Source organism: Polypterus senegalus, chromosome 1, assembly GCF_016835505.1.
Source record: "Polypterus senegalus isolate Bchr_013 chromosome 1, ASM1683550v1, whole genome shotgun sequence".
Classification (NCBI taxonomy): domain Eukaryota; kingdom Metazoa; phylum Chordata; class Cladistia; order Polypteriformes; family Polypteridae; genus Polypterus; species Polypterus senegalus.
The window spans coordinates 100205654-100226588 of NC_053154.1; the positions used below are offsets into that span (position 1 = coordinate 100205654).

The 20935-nt window shown below is 37.3% G+C and overlaps 1 protein-coding gene across 6 annotated transcripts in view; it reads left to right on the forward strand.

The window, feature by feature from the left end:
• The first annotated feature begins 3532 nt into the window (after window positions 1–3532).
• The window catches only part of nr1h3 (nuclear receptor subfamily 1, group H, member 3), a 55551-nt gene continuing 38148 nt past the window's right edge, over window positions 3533–20935 (forward strand). Inside the window, exons 1-4 of one of the 6 annotated variants that reach the window (XM_039754118.1) lie at window positions 3533–3695; window positions 7610–7678; window positions 17555–17634; window positions 19132–19215. In XM_039754118.1, the coding sequence (XP_039610052.1) occupies window positions 19167–19215 (49 nt within the window). In that variant the 5' untranslated portion in view covers window positions 3533–3695; window positions 7610–7678; window positions 17555–17634; window positions 19132–19166. Of the gene's footprint in view, window positions 3696–3727; window positions 3782–7609; window positions 7679–17554; window positions 17635–19131; window positions 19216–20935 lie in introns of those variants that run through there. The other 5 variants (XM_039754124.1, XM_039754122.1, XM_039754132.1 and 2 more) reach the window with 5 other exon arrangements.

The window sequence follows — 20935 nt, forward strand, 5'->3', positions numbered from 1 at the left end:
AGTCTGACGGTATTAGTATCTATACAAAGGTTTTCCAGGGATGGTGAGCTCAGGTGTAGTCTTGCTCCATCTGTTATACAACAAAAATGAGACATTGTTGCACATATAAAACATAAGAGGTTTTACAAACAAGAAACATTTTAGCCTTTTAAGCTTGTTCGCTTAGCTAAAAGCTAAGTTGTTCAAATATTTCAACACATATACATTTGAAAGTTGACAAGGGTTTCCACTATTCACGAATCAGGAGATTTTTGTTGTTTTTTTTCCACATCCACATTCCACATTTCCACATCCCATTGTGTAAAGAAGGACATCCTGTCATCCATGTTAAATACTCCCTCTCCCTTAATTTCCACTGGTGTTTTTGAGTATGTGATTCCTTGTTTAACTGAATGAATTTTTTGTTTGATCCATTTTATTGATAGTTTTGAGAATTTTGAATATCTAGATTATGTCCTCACATAGCTGGTGTAATCTAAGGAGTTCCCTAGCACAGAAAGTTCTGAAAATACTGACAATGCCCACTAGAGGGGGAAATAACTGTCAAACCCTGGCTAGTAAAGAAACGTTCCACATAGATTCTATATAAATTACAATAATGCATTTATTTTTTGCAGAAATGCTCTGGGGCATAGCATAACCACTGAAGAGCACAAAAGGCTCAGCCAGGAATGCCAAAAGAGGCAATGGCAAAGCAAAACAAACAAAGCCCCACAAATCCAAAATTTGAAGTCAAAAGCAGAGAATTAGGTAAAAACTCCAGTAAATCACAATAAAAAAAGCAATAAACACAGGAGAACTCACCACCATCATGATTACATTTAATGAACAGCAAGTAATTATTGGTTTTCCTCAGCCTTTATAGGGCTGAGAACAGTTCCCTGCAGTGATGGCCAGGTTGACCTGCGTCTTAGGGAATCACCCACAAAACACAAGAAATACAGAAGAAGTTAATTTAAAAATAACAAACTAAGTGAACAACAATATTAACATAAAAAATGAACAATCTAGACAAAAATAAGATTATGAACCACAGCCAGAGGGGAACCCTGGCTGAAACTTGACAGTATTTCATTGTTCAAAAGTAGAAAATTTTAATACCTCTAGCTGGTCTGAGCAAGATGTGCACTTTAGTCCAAAGATGATGCTTACATTGACTGTTGCTTTCTGAACAGCTTTGAAAGCTATTGCAACCTTTTTTTAACATTGTAGCAAATGTAAATGTAATTTTCCTGATGAGTCCTCACTACCTAACCTAATTTTTACTTCATCTTTTTAATTCGTTCTTTGTGATGCCTGGATGAAGTTATGGTGTGTCCCCCTAAATCTTTCTCAGAATATGATTCCTATAGAACAACATTCCATTCTTATTCATAATGCACCTTTTACCAGCATTTAGCACTTTGATCTTATTCACATTAAATTAGTTTGCCTTGATTCAAAGATTGTCAGTCTTTCTTAATTTCTTTTGCTGTCCATTCATTTTTCATGTTATCTGTCAATTGAACATGTTTTTTTAACAATATCAGAATTAATGTTGTATCATACAGTACCATTTTCAAAGCTCTTTTATTCCTGAACAGGTTTGCATGGGACTGCATCCTATCCCAGCAAGCACATGACACAAGGGAGGAACATTTCTGGGACAGGGCCCTGGTCCATCACAGGGGTAAACACACTCATACGCACATACCCACACACCCACACACACACTCACTCTAGAACCAAATTAGCATGGGCAATTCACCTAACCAGTATGTCTTAGTCATTAATATAAATGAGAGTAACAATCTGAAAATAGATAACTATAGACTCAATTTATGACTATTGTCCATGCGGAGAATTGCTTTCTAAGTAAATTATGTTGTATACTTAGCCTGTTGAAATAGTTTGATAATAGTTTGGTAAGATTATCCTTTAATAAACCTATGGTGGCTATCCTTTAACATATTATTTTAATTTAATAATATTTTAATTTATTTCATATTACAGTTTTGATAATTTTTCACAGGACAGAAGTAAAACTTATTAGTATTTAAGTATTAATCAATTTGGTTTTCCTTTCATGCAGAGTGGTGTGAAATTCACAGCTTTCCTTTGCCTAGTACTTCTCTAGTCGGAAGTGTTTTCTGGAGTATGCTTACTTATAGATAGATAGATAGATTCAGTAGTTTCAGTAGTGCTTAATGCACAAAGTGCATCTAACTTTTATTTGTATTTATTATTGTAATATGTATTGTTTTATTAGTCAAGACCTTTAGATAAAATGTAGCATATATGTATACATTTTGTTCTTGATGAAATTATAATTATAAGTATTTTTAATATATGTTACTGGCTTCTGCCATTGTTTCTTATTTGAATAGTACTGCAAAAGCCCTTTTGAATAAGTAAAATTTAAATCCTATCTTAAAAGAATTCAGAGTCTTGATTAATTTAAACGTATCTTTAAGTTCATCCTTGAAATGCAACAGGACAAATGCATAATCTCCCAGAGAAGCGATTTAAGCTCTTGACATCAGGAGTCAGCAAAAACTGCTAGCATGAAAGTGTGGAAAGTCAGCCCCAAAAGATTTTAGAAGCACTATGGACAGTCCTTTAGAGTAGCATGTGATCTAGCAACTCAAGTTACCAAACTACACCACAATGTATCCACACAAGATACTTTCAATAGTGCAGTTGTAGAGGTTCGCCAGTATTTCAGTTTCTTTTATAATACAAATGTGTGTAAATACTGTAGAAAAGCATCAATTTGAAAATGCATGATTGCTAAATGACTCATGGACAGTAGGTGAAGAATGCTGGAGTGGTGGGTGTCTCACACGAATTCCCCACTTCAAACTGAAGCCCTGTGTGTGGGTGCGTGTAAGCAATAAAAAAAAGAAAATCTTTTTTTTTCTTTGTAGAGGCAGTTGTTTGGATCAATGGATTGCCATTAGCGTCAGCCTCTGGCACTTTCTTAGGCTGATAAATATGTGGCTAGCTGAATTGCAGAATGATGCTTAGGTTACAGTAGGCCTATCTGCACTAAGGTGTGTATTAGTGAGCACTGTTCTGCTTTCAATAATTGTAGTGTTGCTAAGACAAGTCATTGACACATGGTTAATTCAGGGTAAATATAGCATTTACTTGTCTGTACCTCAGTATTTTATCCATTTAGCGAACTCTAATAATCTGAAGTTGGTGTCGTTTGTAAACGACTAATCCGTGGACATGATAATCACTCTTTCGCAGGACACACTCACTCATACAGTGTCGTTTTACGAAGTTTTTTTGCGTTCTGCACATTCTTTTGTTTGATACAGAAAACCCAAGTTTAGTGTCAACACAGACATTTCTTTCAACGTAATATAACAGCCCGGCCCCCAGCACTTGTGGGACAAAGTACTGCTGAAATATGCCCGTGGTAATCAACCGGACGATAACAGAGAGGAGGAGCGAAATAACTTGGCGGGACACGTAGTGAAGGAGCGAATCGCTACTTCGCAGTGGGAGGGGCCTGTGCTGTTCTCCTGCCTACTCCAGCATGGCACGTGATCTGCTCTCCCACATGACATCACTGAGATTAGGACTTTTAATACTCAGTTTTGAGGGTAAAGTGACGATGGAGCTTTACCTTCATCACCACGACGTGGTTTGGAGGTAGACTGAGCACAGATAAGAGGAGCAGTGCTCTTCATTTCATTCGAGTTTAGGTGAGTAGAACACCGGAGACAGTGTCTCAAACTTAGTTGCCTGCCGTCGTCTGCGCGTGACTGCTTTGCTGTCGTTCTGTTTATCTGTGAGTCACTATTCTGCTTTCCTTTTTTTCTGAGTACATTGTGCCGGCAATTTATCCAAGCAAACTGTCCGTATTTCTGTTGATAACCCATTTGCCGTCGACTTTTATCTCCGCGACGCTCTTCGTCAATGTTTGTATCTCCGCAAATCAAGTGACCCTTGGTAGCTGTCGCTGTTGCGTATGTGACATGTCTAACTGACCCATCGCTGTTGTCCGCGCAGGTGCTTGAGTGGCTTTGTATACCCTAGTTTTGACCAGGCGCCTGTGTTTTGTAATCACACACAGGTAGCAGGTGTGTTTGTGTGTCCAGGTCTTTGCTGTCTAGTGAATCTTTCTGTGTCTAGGCAAAAGTATGTGCAATTTTGTTTAAGTGTCCACATCTTCTGTCCAGTCAATTGCTAATCGGCTGACTCCTAGCTGCTGTCTGCAGAGACGTACGTGTTAATCGAGTAACTCCAGTGTTGTCCCAGAAGATATGTGTTGATCTAAACGCATCTTTGCTGTCCGGCCAGATTTATGTGGGATTGAGTGAACTGTTAGTTGTCTGTCAGATAAATGTGTGTGTGTGTGTGTGTGTTCTTCCAGTGCATCCTCTGCTTTACTGGAAAGCATGTTTGTGCGTATGCAGTAGCCTTTCAGCTGTACAGATTAAGTAAGTATATTATTAAGTGGCTTCTTTGTACACCTTAATTGATCGATATCTTTGTGTGTCTGTTTGGATCAAGAGACCTCTGTTTTGCCTATGCAAGTTCAAGTGCTTGATGAGTGAGCCCTCTTTTGGCTGTTAATTGAATGACCATTTCTGTTATACCCTATATAAAGAAAGTGCATTTTAAATTTTCATGTGAGGTAGTGAATGTTAAATTTGTACTGAACGGTACTCATTAAGTTATCTCATAGTGTGAGCAGTGTAATAAGTGCAAAGACTGTCACCCAAACAGGCCAGAATTATGCACAAGACATACTATTTTAATGTTTTCTCAGTTAGCCTTTGTGTGTTGAACCTTTCACTGTTAATATTATCATAAAACATTTTACAAAAGTAAAATTATTTTTTTGGTTTGATTCAATTTGCTCATATATAGTACACTCTTATTTACAAGTATAGAGTACTGTGTGTACACATTTTCAGGTATGATAATGTTAAAAAAAAAAATGGTGATCATGAAAAGCTCCATGTACAATACATCAAAATATATGCATCTATATACATACCAGTAAAAAGTAGATTTTCTAAAGTTGCTAGTTAACAACAAAGAAGATCCCAACAAAATTCTACACAGATTTTGGGCAAGATAAACTTCCATAGATAACAATGTTTTGGGGAGGATTTGTGGGGCATGGTAAATTCTATCTTTCTTTGGTCCTACAGTCATTTCATGGGTATTCCACTGTAGCACAGGCAAATGTTCTTGGATTTTTGCAGAATACGAAAACAGTCCAACATCAGGGTTTGCCACTGGTGGTAAATCATGAATTATAACGTCCCATTTCACAGTTGCAAGAGTAACTTGGTCAAAACGTTAGCAATCTCATATTCTAGCATTGACTCTTAAAAGAGATGGATTTGATAGGATTTGACAATGACTCCCGTGATTATGAAAATGTGATTGGAACCGCCTCAGCAGCAGCCTTAACAGGAGTATGCCATGCTAAAACAATGAATCTTTAGCATCACAAACTGACATCTTTAATGTTGCCATGTAGGTCAGTCTTGAGTTTGGAGGTCCAATAGCTAAATAGTCTGTCTGTTGATATAGTTGTATTTATCCTTTAAATTTTACAAAGATTTGCATTACATTATTTGCAATAGAGTATAGCCTTTAATATTTCATGCAAGGTAAAGAAGAGGTAAGTTATTCATGTAGTAAGAAAACAAAGGTTGTAATTTTGGCTAGTTTCTTAGTCTTTGCTTTAATCTTTGCATGAGACACTATTGTCATGTAAGTTCTTTTAAAGGTTTAGGTGGGTTTGGAGTTTCTTTTATCTCAGGGGCCCTAGTATACAGGCTGTAAAAGCACAGTAATAGTTAATGTTTAGGGCAGTTTACTGTTTAATGCTATGTGCATATAAATGTTGCCTTTTTTGTCTTTAAAAGGCATTGTAAAAGTATAATGATTTGATAAAACTATTAAATCCGATGAGTCATAATCGTTTGCTTCCCAGCCATTTGATGATTTGAAAGTACTCTTGGAAAATTAATAATTGCATTATTGCAATGATATAACTTTGTCCAACCTTCTTAATCTAACTGTGGTTGGTAGGGTATCCGAGCTTATTCGCAAAGCAGGAACGAATACCGGAGAGATGCCGTCTGCCATGGGGCTCACTTAAGCATACACTGACAGGTTCAGTTTGAAACTACAAATATAGGTAACACATGGGATATGTTTCCTGACTTTTACAGTACTCCTTTTGTATTGTACTTTGCAACATTATTAAAAACAGTATGGTAATGTTTTACTGTGCATGCATCTCTAGACTGAGAAAACTTGTCTTTAAGCATTTCCTCCCACAGTCTAAATATTTTTTGTCAGGTTGCTTTGTAAAACTAAAAAGTGCCATTATGTGCATTAATACTATTAAGAGATTAATGATGCAGCTTGGAAAAGCCTTTGTTATGTTCTTGTGCTCATGTTTCAGAAGGTTCTAATTCCCCTGTGACTTCATATAAGATATATCTTATTACCAACTGAGTGATGTTTTAATGCACACAAAAATAAACAGAGTGGGGAAAAACAAGGTGTTGAATGTACATTTAAGCAAAAAGAATATAGGCAGCACAGAACAAGGAATTGGAAGAGAATATTTGCAGTAGGCAATTTAATAATCCCATATGACTTTGTGTATTTTTAAACACAATATGGTATAGCCAGGGGGCATTTTCAGTTCATATCAGAATGCTATAAGAGAAAGTTCTTCTACTCAGGGAAAAGTAGAGAGTTCCAGAAAGTAGTTGCTAAATACTTAAATAATGGAGTGCCCAAGGTTTTCAAATGAATAGGCTGGCTGCATGGATTAAGCAATGATGGATATTCTAAACTGATTCCTTTTAAAGAACTGAAAGGGATCAACAAGGTGGTTTTTGGACAGCTAAAAGTCACCATAATGGAGCCACATGTAGTGTACATGTTTCTGGTGCTGGACAGTACAAATTAATTTTCATTTAATATTATGCTTCTGTCTATTAATTATTTGTTGGAAGAATTTCATGGAGAGCATTGCAGGATTCCTGGGAGGGGTAAAAATCTGAGTTCTGAATCAGGAAATAAATATCCACAAACACACAAATTCATAAATGCTGTCTGTTTATTTTAATTTAGATAAAGTTGCAATATGAAAGAAAAATCCCAGGTTTCTCTGTAAGAAGTCTCTCAGACTACTTGACTTGTTGGTTTCTGTCTTCTTTGTAACATCGGCTTGTGACTTCCTTGGGTCAAAGCGAGGAAGATGCAGTGACCAACTTTCTAATGAGTGGATTCATAAGAAGATCCTTCAGACTCTCTTGAATTAGTTCTCTATGCAGCTGCCAGTGTTTTAGCCACTCTGATCTTGGCAATGCAGTTTGGTCTTCAGCTCTAATGAAAGTGTAGATGTGGCAGTGTGCCAAGAGAGATGGGGTTACTATAGGTCATGGCAGATAAGGTGACGGTTTATAACCGTTTGGGCATTTCATCTATCTTTCCTGTAACTAAAGTGTGGTCTTCCATCCTGCGATGAACAAGTTAGGGTGGGGGAAGCTTTTTGCTGTTTTATTTAGCTACCACTAAGTGTGAGTGTTGCCATACCTGTTGCCTCTGTTAACTGTTTCTTTGCTGCTTCTTCCAGTTCCCTACACATAAGAAGAGCATTGGTTGAACGGAGACTATACAGCTTGGAGAGGATGTGTTCTTTGAGGTTTGAATATAAATTATGTTATTTGCTTGGGAAGTGAGTAGTATGGTGCTGCCATATGTTGTATTACTGACATTTTATAACTAAACAGTCAAAACCAAACTTATTTCAACTTAAGGTTGATGGGTGCTAGAGCCTATACTAGCAATACTAGACATAAGGCAGAGATTAGCCTTGGGTAGGGTGCCAGTCCATTGCAGAACCCACTCATGCACACTCCCACTATCACATTTGTATAGGGTCCAATTTGGAACTGCCAAGCAACATAACCTTTGTCTCTTTGAAAATGTTGGAGAAAAGCCCATTTATATACTGAGTGCATGCACACATCTTAAAATTGGAAATGACTGGGCAAGAGATTTGAACCTTGAACTCTAGATACATGAAATGGCATTGCTAACAACTGTGTTGCTGTTCTGCTTGTCATTTAATGCGATGGCCTACTAAGGGGTATCCTTATTCTTTCAGGCCTGTATAATAGAACAACTTTCAGTTAGACAGTGCTAAGGAGTCCTGTGACTAAGTACTGCAATTGACCACCATAGTATAAACAGAAACACAAGTCATGGAAACCCAAATAATTTCAAACCAGTTATGTTTTTAAAAGATATTTTTATGAACTGTTTTCCTTAGCAGTTGTTAGTGTTTATGATGAGATTAAAGTGTCTAAACCACATTAATCCATTTCATTAAACTGTATTTGAATAATATGTGCCATGATTCCTTGAAAAGTTACTGGAGACACCTGCAGGTGTTTATTGATGAAAACAAAATTTTTAAATTTTTAACGAACTTTCTGATGAATGACATTCTACATTTCTACTTTCTATTGTACAGTTATATTTCAGTGAAAGAATTTAATGTGGCAAAATTGTAATACCTTTTAGAGTACTATATAGCTTTTATGTTCACTCTAGTTTCCTTATGAAGAAATTACTTTTTAAAATATTGTGTCTTTTCATTTCTTAAATTTTGTTTCTGTTAAAAAATACATAAACCATGCTATATATCTCAGTTTTATTATGAAAATGGGAAACATCTAAGAATAATGAAACCAAAGAGTGAGAAAAAAAGAATTGATGGTGGGGAAAAAAATGATCAAAGGAAAAAAATAAGAGGATTTTTTTATGAGAGAATTATTTTTGATAGGAGAAAAAAAATGTCTTGATGGGAAGAAAAAAAATTTGACTAGAGGAAAAAAAATGAATGGAGGAAAAAAAGGTCCAATCATAACATTTTTTTTTCTTTCCATCCATTTTTTTGTTTTCCACCATCATTTTTTTAAATTACCCTTGTCCCTTAAGGGGCTCCTTAATGTAGTTTGTATTGATGGCCGAGAAAAAAAAATCTTATGTTTTTGCAGAAAAAGTACATAACAAATTTTCTGATAGAACAAAACCCAATGGTGACCAGTGCAGGACAATAGTTAAAATACAAAACATTCATGAAAATATTTCATGTTACACCTTTTGCCTAATCTACATGCCGTGTCATCTAGTTTTATTCTCAGAAAATGTGAGACACGTATTTTTTTCTAAAATATTATTTAATAAATAGCTTTGACAAATGAAAAAGACAGCTAAGTATTATTGAATGTGTGAAATTTGATTGAATTGTTTGTGTGAAATTTGATTGGCCGGCAGCAGGCTTCAATTGGATAGCTTTGGTGTTTTTTGGGGTGTGGTAGAATCTGTCATTGGCTGCATCGGGGATGATGGGAGGGTTTGGCAGTTGTTATTAGTTGTATATTGGAGGTCAGCAAGAAGAATGTTATTATGAACTAGCCAACCCGCGGTGTACCATACGACGCATAATCAGGCCGGTTTTTTAATGATTTTTAAGCACAGGGAGAAAATGAACATTTGAAAAATCGGTAATGTAATAAATCAGCAAGAAAAGCAACATTGTAACAATGCACGGAACGAACCAACACACAGTCATCCGTGCGGCGCTCAGGCATGGAGGGTAGAACGGGAGGAGAGGAGAAAGACATCCACTCCGCTCCTTCCGTCATGCTAGTCTGCTGATTTCTCATCCAGTATGAACTGCTTGCTCATGTGCCCACCTCCAACTCGTCACTCGAGTCGTTGTCGTGTTTGCACAGTCCAGATGTACCTGTGACTCACGTAGATTTTTCATTGCTCTGTGCAGTTTTTGCTGCCTTTCTATATATAATCCACCAAGACACCCGACCATGGTAGTAGCGAGGTGGGACGGGGGTGTGTACAAAGTGCAGGAGCATCTAAGAAGACGCATGTTTGTTGCGGTTGCGAATTGCTGTATGTAGCGTGTAAAACAGTTTGCTATGGTGCACGCGGTCGTGCGTCGTAACCGAAAACTCGGTTTTTAAAGACTGTTTACTTTATTGTGTATACGACTGTAGGTGAATGAAAAGATTTAACTCTGGAGAGGGCAACATACAATACAGCGTTTTACATTTGCGACAAATTGTTTTACACGCTGGATACAGCGATTCACATCCACGACAAATATGAATCTTCTTAGATGGTGCTATCGCGTCCACCCACGTTCTCGAAGCACACACACTGCCTGGTCATGTGACCGCTCGCAAGAGCAACTAACAGAGACCCGACCACCAACTGTAAGACCATGGGATACCCCTTGCAAACTGCTCTACACGCCGCATACAGCGATTCACATCCGCGACATGATTTTTCTTAGATGGTCCTGTCGCGTCCACCCTCGCACTCGAAGCATACACACTGCCTGGTCAAGTGCCTGGTCACAAGAGCAACTGACAGAGACTCGGCCACCAAGTCCAAGACCATGGGAAACCCCTCGGAAACTGTTTTACACGCTGCATACAACGATTCACATCCGCGACAAACAAACCGTTTTACACGCCGCATACAGCGATTTACATCCGTGACAAACATGCCTCTTCTTAGATAGTCCTGCCGCATCGTGTGGTGCCTCTTTGTGAACCGGTCAGGGGCAGAGAAGGTCAGCTGCAGAGAGAGCGTCTCGACTGTTGCAGGGCCTGCATTGGTGAAGCAGGTGAGACGGTAATAAAGGCACAGGGCTTATTGGTTTTTAAAGACTGCTTCCTTCATTGTGTTTTAACCTCATTTTTAAAGGATTGTTTTAAGGATCCCATGGGATACCCTTCGCAAACTGTTTTACACGCTGCATATAGCGATTCACTTCTGCGAGAAACATGCCTCTATGAACAGTCAACGTGGCTCAGAGCTGCATGTGGACTCTACGACAGACTAACATAAATGACACCGTTTTTCCTGTGTCGTCGCGTCCGAGTTGGTGGGCGTGGTTCTGCGAGTTGTCGTCGTATCCAATGGTCTTAGAGTTGGTGGGCGTGGCTCCTTCATGTGTGCGCCATGGGCATCTTACTTGTCGGCAGCTTAGTGAATCCACGCCCCTTCCGGCGTGCTTTCCATGGATGTCTTGCCTTAGTGAATGAATATATATATATATATATATATATATATATATATATACATACAGTGGTGTGAAAAACTATTTGCCCCCTTCCTGATTTCTTATTCTTTTGCATGTTTGTCACACAAAATGTTTCTGATCATCAAACACATTTAACCATTAGTCAAATATAACACAAGTAAACACAAAATGCAGTTTTTAAATGATGGTTTTATTATTTAGGAGAAAAAATCCAAACCTACATGGCCATGTGTGAAAAGTAATTGCCCCTTGTTAAAAATAACCTAACTGTGGTGTATCACACCTGAGTTCAATTTCCGTAGCCACCCCGGCCTGATTACTGCCACACCTGTTTCAATCAAGAAATCACTTAAATAGGAGCTGCCTGAAACAGAGAAGTAGACCAAAAGCACCTCAAAAGCTAGACATCATGCCAAGATCCAAAGAAATTCAGGAACAAATGAGAACAGAAGTAATTGAGATCTATCAGTCTGGTAAAAGTTATAAAGCCATTTCTAAAGCTTTGGGACTCCAGCGAACCACAGTGAGAGCCATTATCCACAAATGGCAAAAACATGGAACAGTGGTGAACCTTCCCAGGAGTGGCCGGCCGACCAAAATTACCCCAAGAGCACAGAGACGACTCATCCGAGAGGTCACAAAGGACCCCAGGACAACGTCTAAAGAACTGCAGGCCTCACTTGCCTCAATTAAGGTCAGTGTTCACGACTCCACCATAAGAAAGAGACTGGGCAAAAACGGCCTGCATGGCAGATTTTCAAGACGCAAACCAAAAAGAACATTAGGGCTCGTCTCAATTTTGCTAAGAAACCTCTCAATGATTGCCAAGACTTTTGGGAAAATACCTTGTGGACTGATGAGACAAAAGTTGAACTTTTTGGAAGGCAAATGTCCCATTACATCTGGCGTAAAAGGAACACAGCATTTCAGAAAACGAACATCATACCAACAGTAACATATGGTGGTGGTAGTGTGATGGTCTGGGGTTGTTTTGCTGCTTCAGGACCTGGAAGGCTTGCTGTGATAGATGGAACCATGAATTCTACTGTCTACCAAAAAATCCTGAAGGAGAATGTCCGGCCATCTGTTCATCAACTCAAGCTGAAGCGATCTTGGGTGCTGCAACAGGACAATGACCTAAAACACATCAGCAAATCCACCTCTGAATGGCTGAAGAAAAACAAAATGAAGACTTTGGAGTGGCCTAGTCAAAGTCCCGACCTGAATCCAATTGAGATGCTATGGCATGACCTTAAAAAGGCGGTACATGCTAGAAAACCCTCAAATAAATCTGAATTACAACAATTCTGCAAAGATGAGTGGGCCAAAATTCCTCCAGAGCTGTAAAGACTCATTGCAAGTTATCGCAAACGCTTGATTGCAGTTATTGCTGATAAGGGTGGCCCAACCAGTTATTAGGTTCAGGGGGCAATTACTTTTTCACAAAGGGCCATGTAGGTTTGGATTAGTTTTCTCCCTAAATAATAAAAACCATCATTTAAAAACTGCATTTTGTGTTTACTTGTGTTATATTTGACTAATGGTTAAATGTGTTTGATGATCAGAAACATTTTGTGTGACAAACATGCAAAAGAATAAGAAATCAGAAAGGGGGCAAATATATTTTTCACACCACTGTATGTGTATATTTATATATATATATATGTATATATATATATATATATAGATATAGATATAGATATATATATATATATATATATATATATATATATATATATATATATATATATATATATATATATATATATATATATAGATAGATAGATAGATATTTGAAAGTTTGTTATAGTATTTGCATATTTTATGTTTCTCCTGCTTTTTACACCTCCTACTTCTGCCCCAGGTCATGTAATAGTAGATAGAAACCAAAGGAGTACACATTATAGTCAATGACATTGACACATTACCCACTCTTTTAGAATCCTGTCTAGTTTGCAGACTGGTCTATCACACTAGACATTGTAGTAAAAACATTCTCCTTTGAAAGAAAATCCATCCTGTACTCATCTCTGTTGAACAGAAATTTGGCCTCGTAAACACTGAATAGTGGTCCCAAACCTTTGGACTATCAGCTCGGTCAATAAAGAATATGCTAAATAGTGATGTCAAATCAATGTGCAATATCGACTTCATACAGTGCAAACAGTTGGTGGACCAAGACTCCATCTAGGTGAGGTTCATCTAGCACCCCTTCCTTTGTTTCATTTGTTTTTGTACCCAAAAGAGAAGCAAACTGATTATAGTCTTTAATATTTTGTGCAGTCTCTTTGCCATGACTTTATCACTATTTCTTTAAAAGTCTGTGCAGGTTAAGCTTTTATCCCCTTCTGTCACATAGGTATGCTGAGCTCTGCATTCCATAAACATTCACTTTACATCTTATAAGCAGTTTAGCGCAATATCCTACTTTATTATGTTTTCTTTCTTTTTCTTTGAGTAGTGTTGTTATTACTATTCCTATTATTATTATCAATGTGGTGAATCCTTAGCAAATGTATAAAAAACTACAAAACATTATCACGAGTGGCAAACGGTGTCAAAAAACGTGACATCATTCATTCTTACACTTGAATTCTCTCTCCTAGCTGAGAGTTGGGAGTGGGACGCTTTGTAAATACTAAATGTTCTACTCTAAGATAGGAAAAATTCTTATCCTAGTCAGATGTTTAGTGCAATTCCTTGGAGTAATTCAGAGACACAGGCTGTGATATAGCTGGTTATCTGTTGGCTCACTTTGCATCCCTTTTTTATTAAGGGACTTCTTAAGGAAAGATTAAATAACCAAGGGGTTGGTATCTTATAAAGACAATTTAAAATTGAGGCAAAAAATGTGTTCTATTAGTAGCTTTAATTGACTAGTAATGCTGAAGTGAAATGGAACCAAAACCAGCATGCCTGAAGTTGACTTTCATAGGTTCTTGTTTAATGGTGGAGAGTGGCAATGTGTTGCTTGTTGGTCATACCTACAAATAAGTATTTCATCCATCCATCCATCCATTATACAACCCAAGTATTTCACTCTACTCTATATATTGTATGTGTCAGTACTACATCTACTGTTGCTGTCTGCCTTTCAGTTTGCTTCTCGGTTTGCTTGAAGATGTAAATTTTTTTTCTCCCTTAATAGTCTTTTCTACTGATTGGTATAATGGAACTATAGAAAACAGTTGACTTACTACTAAAGACTATGACATATGACCAGAATTAGTGCAGTGTGTCAGATGGGTTGAATGGCGTGTTATGTCAGTCTTCATTATTTCTTATTTGTAGAACTTATATTTGCATATTGGCAAGGGTGGGTAAGCTATTAATGGTGAAGATTCCATTGCCTTATTGCCACCTTTATGCTAAAATTCTGCCCTGATGCAAAAACAATCCAGGTGTTTTTCCTCCACTTTTTTTCCTAAGCATAGTTTTCTTTGGAAAGAAATGCTTATCAGCTGGGTATTTAAAATAAAGTAAATGCACATTAAAGCGATTGGGAATTCAATTTAGTGAAACTCTTTTAAAAAAAAAAAAAAAATCAATTCAGTAATCCCTCCTCAATTGCGGGGGTTGCGTTCCAGAAACCCCAGCGATAGGTGAAAATCCTCGAAGTAGAAACCATATGTTTGTATGGTTATTTTTATATATTTTAATCCCTTATAAACTCTCCCACACTGTTTATAAATATTCCCTGCACAGTTATACAGCATAATCCCTTTGTATTCTCTTAGATATTAGGTAAGATTCATTGAAATTATGTATAACCTAAATATTATTTTAAAGATATCGAGTGTCTCCAATATCACATATGTTACAGCCATTACGATAGACAGGCCACCAGCAATAAATACGTACAATGCAAAAAAATTGTATACAGTAAATGTGTGTACAGTGACACTAAACGTACGTACATGTACTAAGTACTGTAAGTAGAAAATTAATTATGGTTACTCACCAACAATGACACGATGACTTGTCCGATAACGATGAGTTTAATTTTACTGCACAACAAAGGAGAGCATTACAGCCCTTCTAAAGGAGCCACTTCAGGCGACTGTATAGCACCGCCGGTGTTCTTCTTCTGGAATTCTTCAATCCAAATCCCTAAAGCAGATTCCATCCAGAGTACTGCCTTATTACATTCACTTACAACTCGTTTTGCACTCTGGTTAAAAGGACACTGCGGCCGTAGATCTTATATTCCTTTCCTACTTTTTAAATAAAAAGAATCGTAGCCTCATCGATGCTGTAATGGTGTCCTACAGCGGTGTAGCTTTTCCCTTCTTTCAACAAATCCAAAACGTTTACCTTTTCGGCAATCGTTAACATCTTCCATTGGCGCTTGGGCACGGCCCCTGAAGCAGTAGCAGGAGCAGATCTTTTTGGAGCCATAATGAAGGGCTTGACTATGCACAAAGATAAACACAAAAGAGCACAAAAGTTAACTCTTTACACAGTGAAACATGTTGATGCTGAATGAGCGAGATGAGACTTCCTGGTTAACACCGCGTTCAGCACACAGGAACTTAACTGCGTGCTCTGATTGGTTAGCTTCTCAGCCATCCGCCAATAGCGTCCCTTGTATGAAATCAACTGGGCAAACCAACTGAGGAAGCATGTACAGGAAGTAAAAAGACCCATTGTCCGAAGAACCCGCGAAACAGCGAAAAATCTGCGTTATATATTTAGTTATGCTTACATATAAAATCTGTGATAGAGTGAAGCCGTGAAAGTCGAAGCGCAATATAGCGAGGGATTACTGTATCATTTTCATTAGTTTACAAACAACCAATTTAACAGTGTGGTGCAGTGATATGTGTGTTCACCTCATTAATCTAGCATCCTGAGTGCAAGTCCTGTGCCAGGTTCTTGCCAATGTGGATTTTGAATGTTTTCTTTTGCTATAGTTTTCATTTCCACAAAAGATTAGCAGGTTAGGTTAATTGGTGATTCCAAATAGCTCCTGTGTGATTTTGAGTGTCAGTGCTTACCTGAATGGGTCACACAGTGTATTGTTGCCATGTGCAGTGATACTGGAGTGGGCTCTAGCCAAGAATTGGATTAAGTTGCATTGAGAATGTAATGTAGGTTGATTTGTCATATTCTTCAAATTGTTGTAGATGACTCTTGATGTGAAGATGTTAAGTTACGCGGCTCACAATATGTGGATGAATACCACCTTTGTTTAGTAATTTTGAATTGTTCATTTTAAAATACTCCATTTAGGTGTTGGTGTCAACTATAAAATCAAAAAATAGATGCCACTTAGTATATCAGCAAGTTAAGCCAGTGATTAGAGAGTAACATAGTACTGTACATCATTGGTTATGTCCTGAAAAGGTGAAGAATTACTGTGAAGTTTTGCTGTTTTTTACATACTACAACAGTGGAGTACACCCAGCTTGAAATCTGGAGCTAGCTTTATTTATTTATTTTATTTATAACCCCTTTGTCCATTTTCTGAAAGCCAATGTGTCTACCAGCCTTCCACAGTATGTGTATGGCATTAGCTTTAGGGGGAACTGTCCATAATGTTAGCGGATTTTCTGCTTTTTGAACCTAAAAATTCTTGACACAACTGTCAATTAGTCTTTATACCATATAACAGTATGTAAATGTGACTTAGCTTATTATAGAGTTTATAGTATTATTATTATGGTTTATAATGAATGTCAGCAATTTTTTGTATTTGTTTTTCTTTTATTTGGTCCATTGGCCAATACCATTTGCGGCCAGGCTTATTTATATGCGGCTTGTTATTTTTTAAGGACAAACAAAAAACACAACCCAGCCTAACTGTCATATGCACCTCCTTATATACGTTGACCTCTTTTGGTATCCTGCAAAAAGTATGAAATGCTTTTAGACGTAAAAATGGATTATGAGGCGCCTTGATGGCGACTGAAGTTTGTAGTCATCAGCAAAGAAATTCTGAAAAAAGAATGAAGCTTCCTCTCCTCCTGGGTAGGGATCCTTTGGACACGCCTGTCTTTTTTTATGAATGCTGAGAACGAATAATTGCTTCCCCTGCATATGTCTTTCTCAACTGGGGTGTTTCTGCTGACCTGAACAGAGTAAAAGAGGGAACTGTGATGCTTTCTGGGGTCAGCTGTTTTCACATATGTTAAAAGACAAAGGAGAGCTTGCTGATTTGGGTCATTTGTTGTTGTGCCATCTGGTCTGTGGAACTTGGAACATTGTTGAGCTCATTTTAAAAATTACAGGATTAAGACACTTTGTCTTAATTCTTGCACTTTATATTTTCTACTTTTTCTGTTTGAAATGGCTTAGTTTTATGGTAGTAACTAAGTTACGACTTTTTCACTTTAACAAATTCAATTAATGTGTAATTGTGTTTTGTGATATGGGAAAGTAAATTGGACATCACAAAGACATGTTTTTTTAGCGTAGTTTTTTTCTTTCCCTTACAAATAGGAAGATGTTTTCAGAAGAGTACCTTTTGAGTTGGAAACCCACAAAAATTCACCTCTTGTTGGCCTATTAATTTATACCAGGTATACTTCAATTTTGGATTATTAACCTAACTTCTGCAGAAATGTAGGCAACTAAATAGATCTTACATTTTATCTACCACAGTGTGTTTATTAAACAAAATAATGAAACACAGTCTCCATTAAATTTATTTTCATGTACACTACATGTCAAAAGTTTTAGAACATCTTAGTTTTTCTAGATTTTATAGAAAAGCACACAGTTTAATATCTTAATGTTTCATGAAATCAAGGCATAGAACAAGTAAACAATGGCAAATAAAAAATAAGTCAAGGACTCATTAAGAGTACAAAATATTCAAAATTTTGCTGATATAACAGTCAAACTGTAGTAACTCTTTTGATTCAGAATGCTAGTCAATCTGTGCAAATCACCAACTCTGTCTCCAGTAAAAGAACCCTAGACCATCACACTTCCTCCTCCTTGTTTAACAGTTGGTGTGACACACTGAGGAACCATCCTTTCATCAACTTGACAGTGTACAAATGCCTTGCGTGATGAACAGATGATTTTAAATTTTAATTCATCTCTCCATAAAACTTTCTCCCAGTCTGCAGTAATCCTGGTATTTCAATGCCCTATTTTGTCCTTTAAGGAATTGCTTTCTTGCTGCCCCTTGCCCTGTCAATCCTGCAGCACAAAGTCTCTCTTCATAATATAAACTGGGACTTCCTTTTTTCAACCACTGTTAAGTTGTGCTTGATGCTGTTGTGCTGTGAGGCATCTGGTGGTGACCTTGAGGAACTTATCTTCTGATTGGGCTGTGACTTTGGGCCTGCTAGATCTCTTCCTATCAGAGTTTCATCCAGTTTCCAATTGCCTTTGGACACCATACTCACACTTTGATTTTTTTTTTGCAATATCTCTAATTGAAAGGCCTACAATTCTAAGGGTAATAATAATGATGTGTCTCATTTAATTTAATTGTCTTTCTCTTGCCATTATCAATGAAATTTACAACTTTCTACAGTGTGATATTGTTCAAATAATACTTCAGGGGGTGTAGTAACACACTCTGTTCCAATGCTGCTTTAAGACAGACAGAGGGTTTTTAAGTAATCAGCAGAAGGTGAGACACCTGTGCAAATAGCATGCTTTAGGTTACAAGGTTTAATTTATTTTAATTACTGTGTGACATCTGTAGGTTGCAACCTATTAGTTGTTCCCTGAAGAAGGCACTAATTTAAAGTGATTTAGTTTGAAACAAAAACTGGAAAAACTGAGGTGTTGTAAAACGTTTGTCCAGTAGTGTATACTGTCTGAAACTGTGATGTGTGAGAAGAATGAGAACATCTTTAAGAGAAAGTTACTGTACTGGTAGACTTGCTTTCAACTTTCATTGTGCACAAGGTGCCATTGCAGAACTAATTGAAAAGCAGAATACCATCTTCAAAGAATTCCAGCAGAAATTCAAAGCAATTTTTGTGATGAGAATGCATGCATTTGTTACCTTTTTAAAATGTATTTAAATTGTCTTTTTACTTTTCTCTCTTTTTTAGGTTGTTGAATATTTCAGTTATGACAACTTGTAGTGATGAAGATGTCCACATTGTCTGCGAGTAACATCAACAATGTTGGTCATGGTAGGCAGTGACACTGTTGCCTCTTTCATCACGTTGACCCTAGCAAGAAATAAGTAAGATGCTAAGACATGCAAGAATTTTGAAACTTCTAGAGTATGTGTTTCAGACTTCTGTGTTAATTCAGCTACATCTTCCAACCTTTGTAACCATTTCAGGGTCTTGGAAAACTCTGTTTCTGTCCTGGCAGCACTGGGTATAATGTGGAAACTTTCCTTAGATGAATGAGGTGCCAGTCCATCACATATATACCTTTAGTCATATTGCATCTTTTGTGTTTTTAATTGGGGTAGAGGCTGAATTCAAGACAAATCATGTCAGACCTTTTTCCATCTTTAGCAAGATCTTTTGAAGCAGCAATTTCTAAATGACACAATCATAATATACTATGATGGAGCAGTTGTAGAAGTCACTGAAGGAATGGGAAGAGATTTAATCTGATTAATTATATTTTCTGCCTTTAGAAACACATATTTAATTAAAATATTTGGTAAAGATCCTGCTTTTTTAACCTTCCTTTCTTAGTTGTAGGAGGCAGTCTCCGGCTGTTACACTTTTATCAAAGTAACTGAAGCACACTCGATTTAACAGAATAATACAATTTATTGACATTTAACACAAGGATTATAGAAGTATGATATCTGTATATATTATATAAAAATAAAAGACAGGAATCAGAGTGCAAACGTTCTCTTTGTGCAGTAGTGTTCTGTGCTTTTCTCAGCTCACTATTTGCCGTGTTGTCTGTAACTTCATAGACAAAAGTATTACTGTTTCTGGCACAGTAGTTTTAATGCTGAAGTTCCCTTCTTGAAGCAATAGCAGCTTCTTAGGCTGGAGTTATACTTCATGCTACGCATGCTGCAGAGGACACTCCTGCTACGCAAGCGTTGTAGTGTTTATACTTGCGCGCGTACTTTATGTAAATCTGGACGAATCCACCAGGTGGCAGTGCGAGATATTATCACGGTGAGAACATGTTCGGCTTCTCTGTGTAGTGACTTGCCTAGAACACTCATTAAATTCCGATAACACCTTACCGCAATATCTCTGAGAAGGATGTTTATTGATTAAATCCATAAATCCAGGGATGTGTCCATTCCAGCAAGCATTGGGTATGACTGAGAAACAATCCCTGGACGAGGTCTCTGCTCATCGCAAGGTGAATACAAGCACACACATACACTAGCGTCATTTTAGCGGCACCAAATCTGCATATCTTTGGAAGGAAACCAGAGCACAGTGAGGAATACAAGCAGGATATACCAGCAACATAACTCCCTGCTAGACAGCATTGCTATCGCTCTACCACTGTGACACCCCCATGTGTGTAATTATTCCCCCCATGTGTTTAATTATTAACAGTATTCATTATTTAAACTACATTATATGTAAAGTGTAACATACACACTTTAATGCATTCCATCATAAAAGTGATATCAAGTATAAATCTAAAGATTCTAAATGTGCAGAGAGTTGGAATATCATACATTTAATTTGTTCTGTGTGGTGATCTATTGCTGCTTGCCGCAGCTGTCAGGTCCAAGAAGCGCGTAGCGATTAAAAACTAGGATGACTTTTACGTTCGTCTGCTTTAATAATAAAGTAAACTATGAGGTTAAAGTGGACAATTCGAGATTAAAGCCGAAATTTCCACTTTAATCACAAAATACACGTTTTCACCGTGTCTTTTATTTTTTTTTCTCAGTGGCTCAAATACACC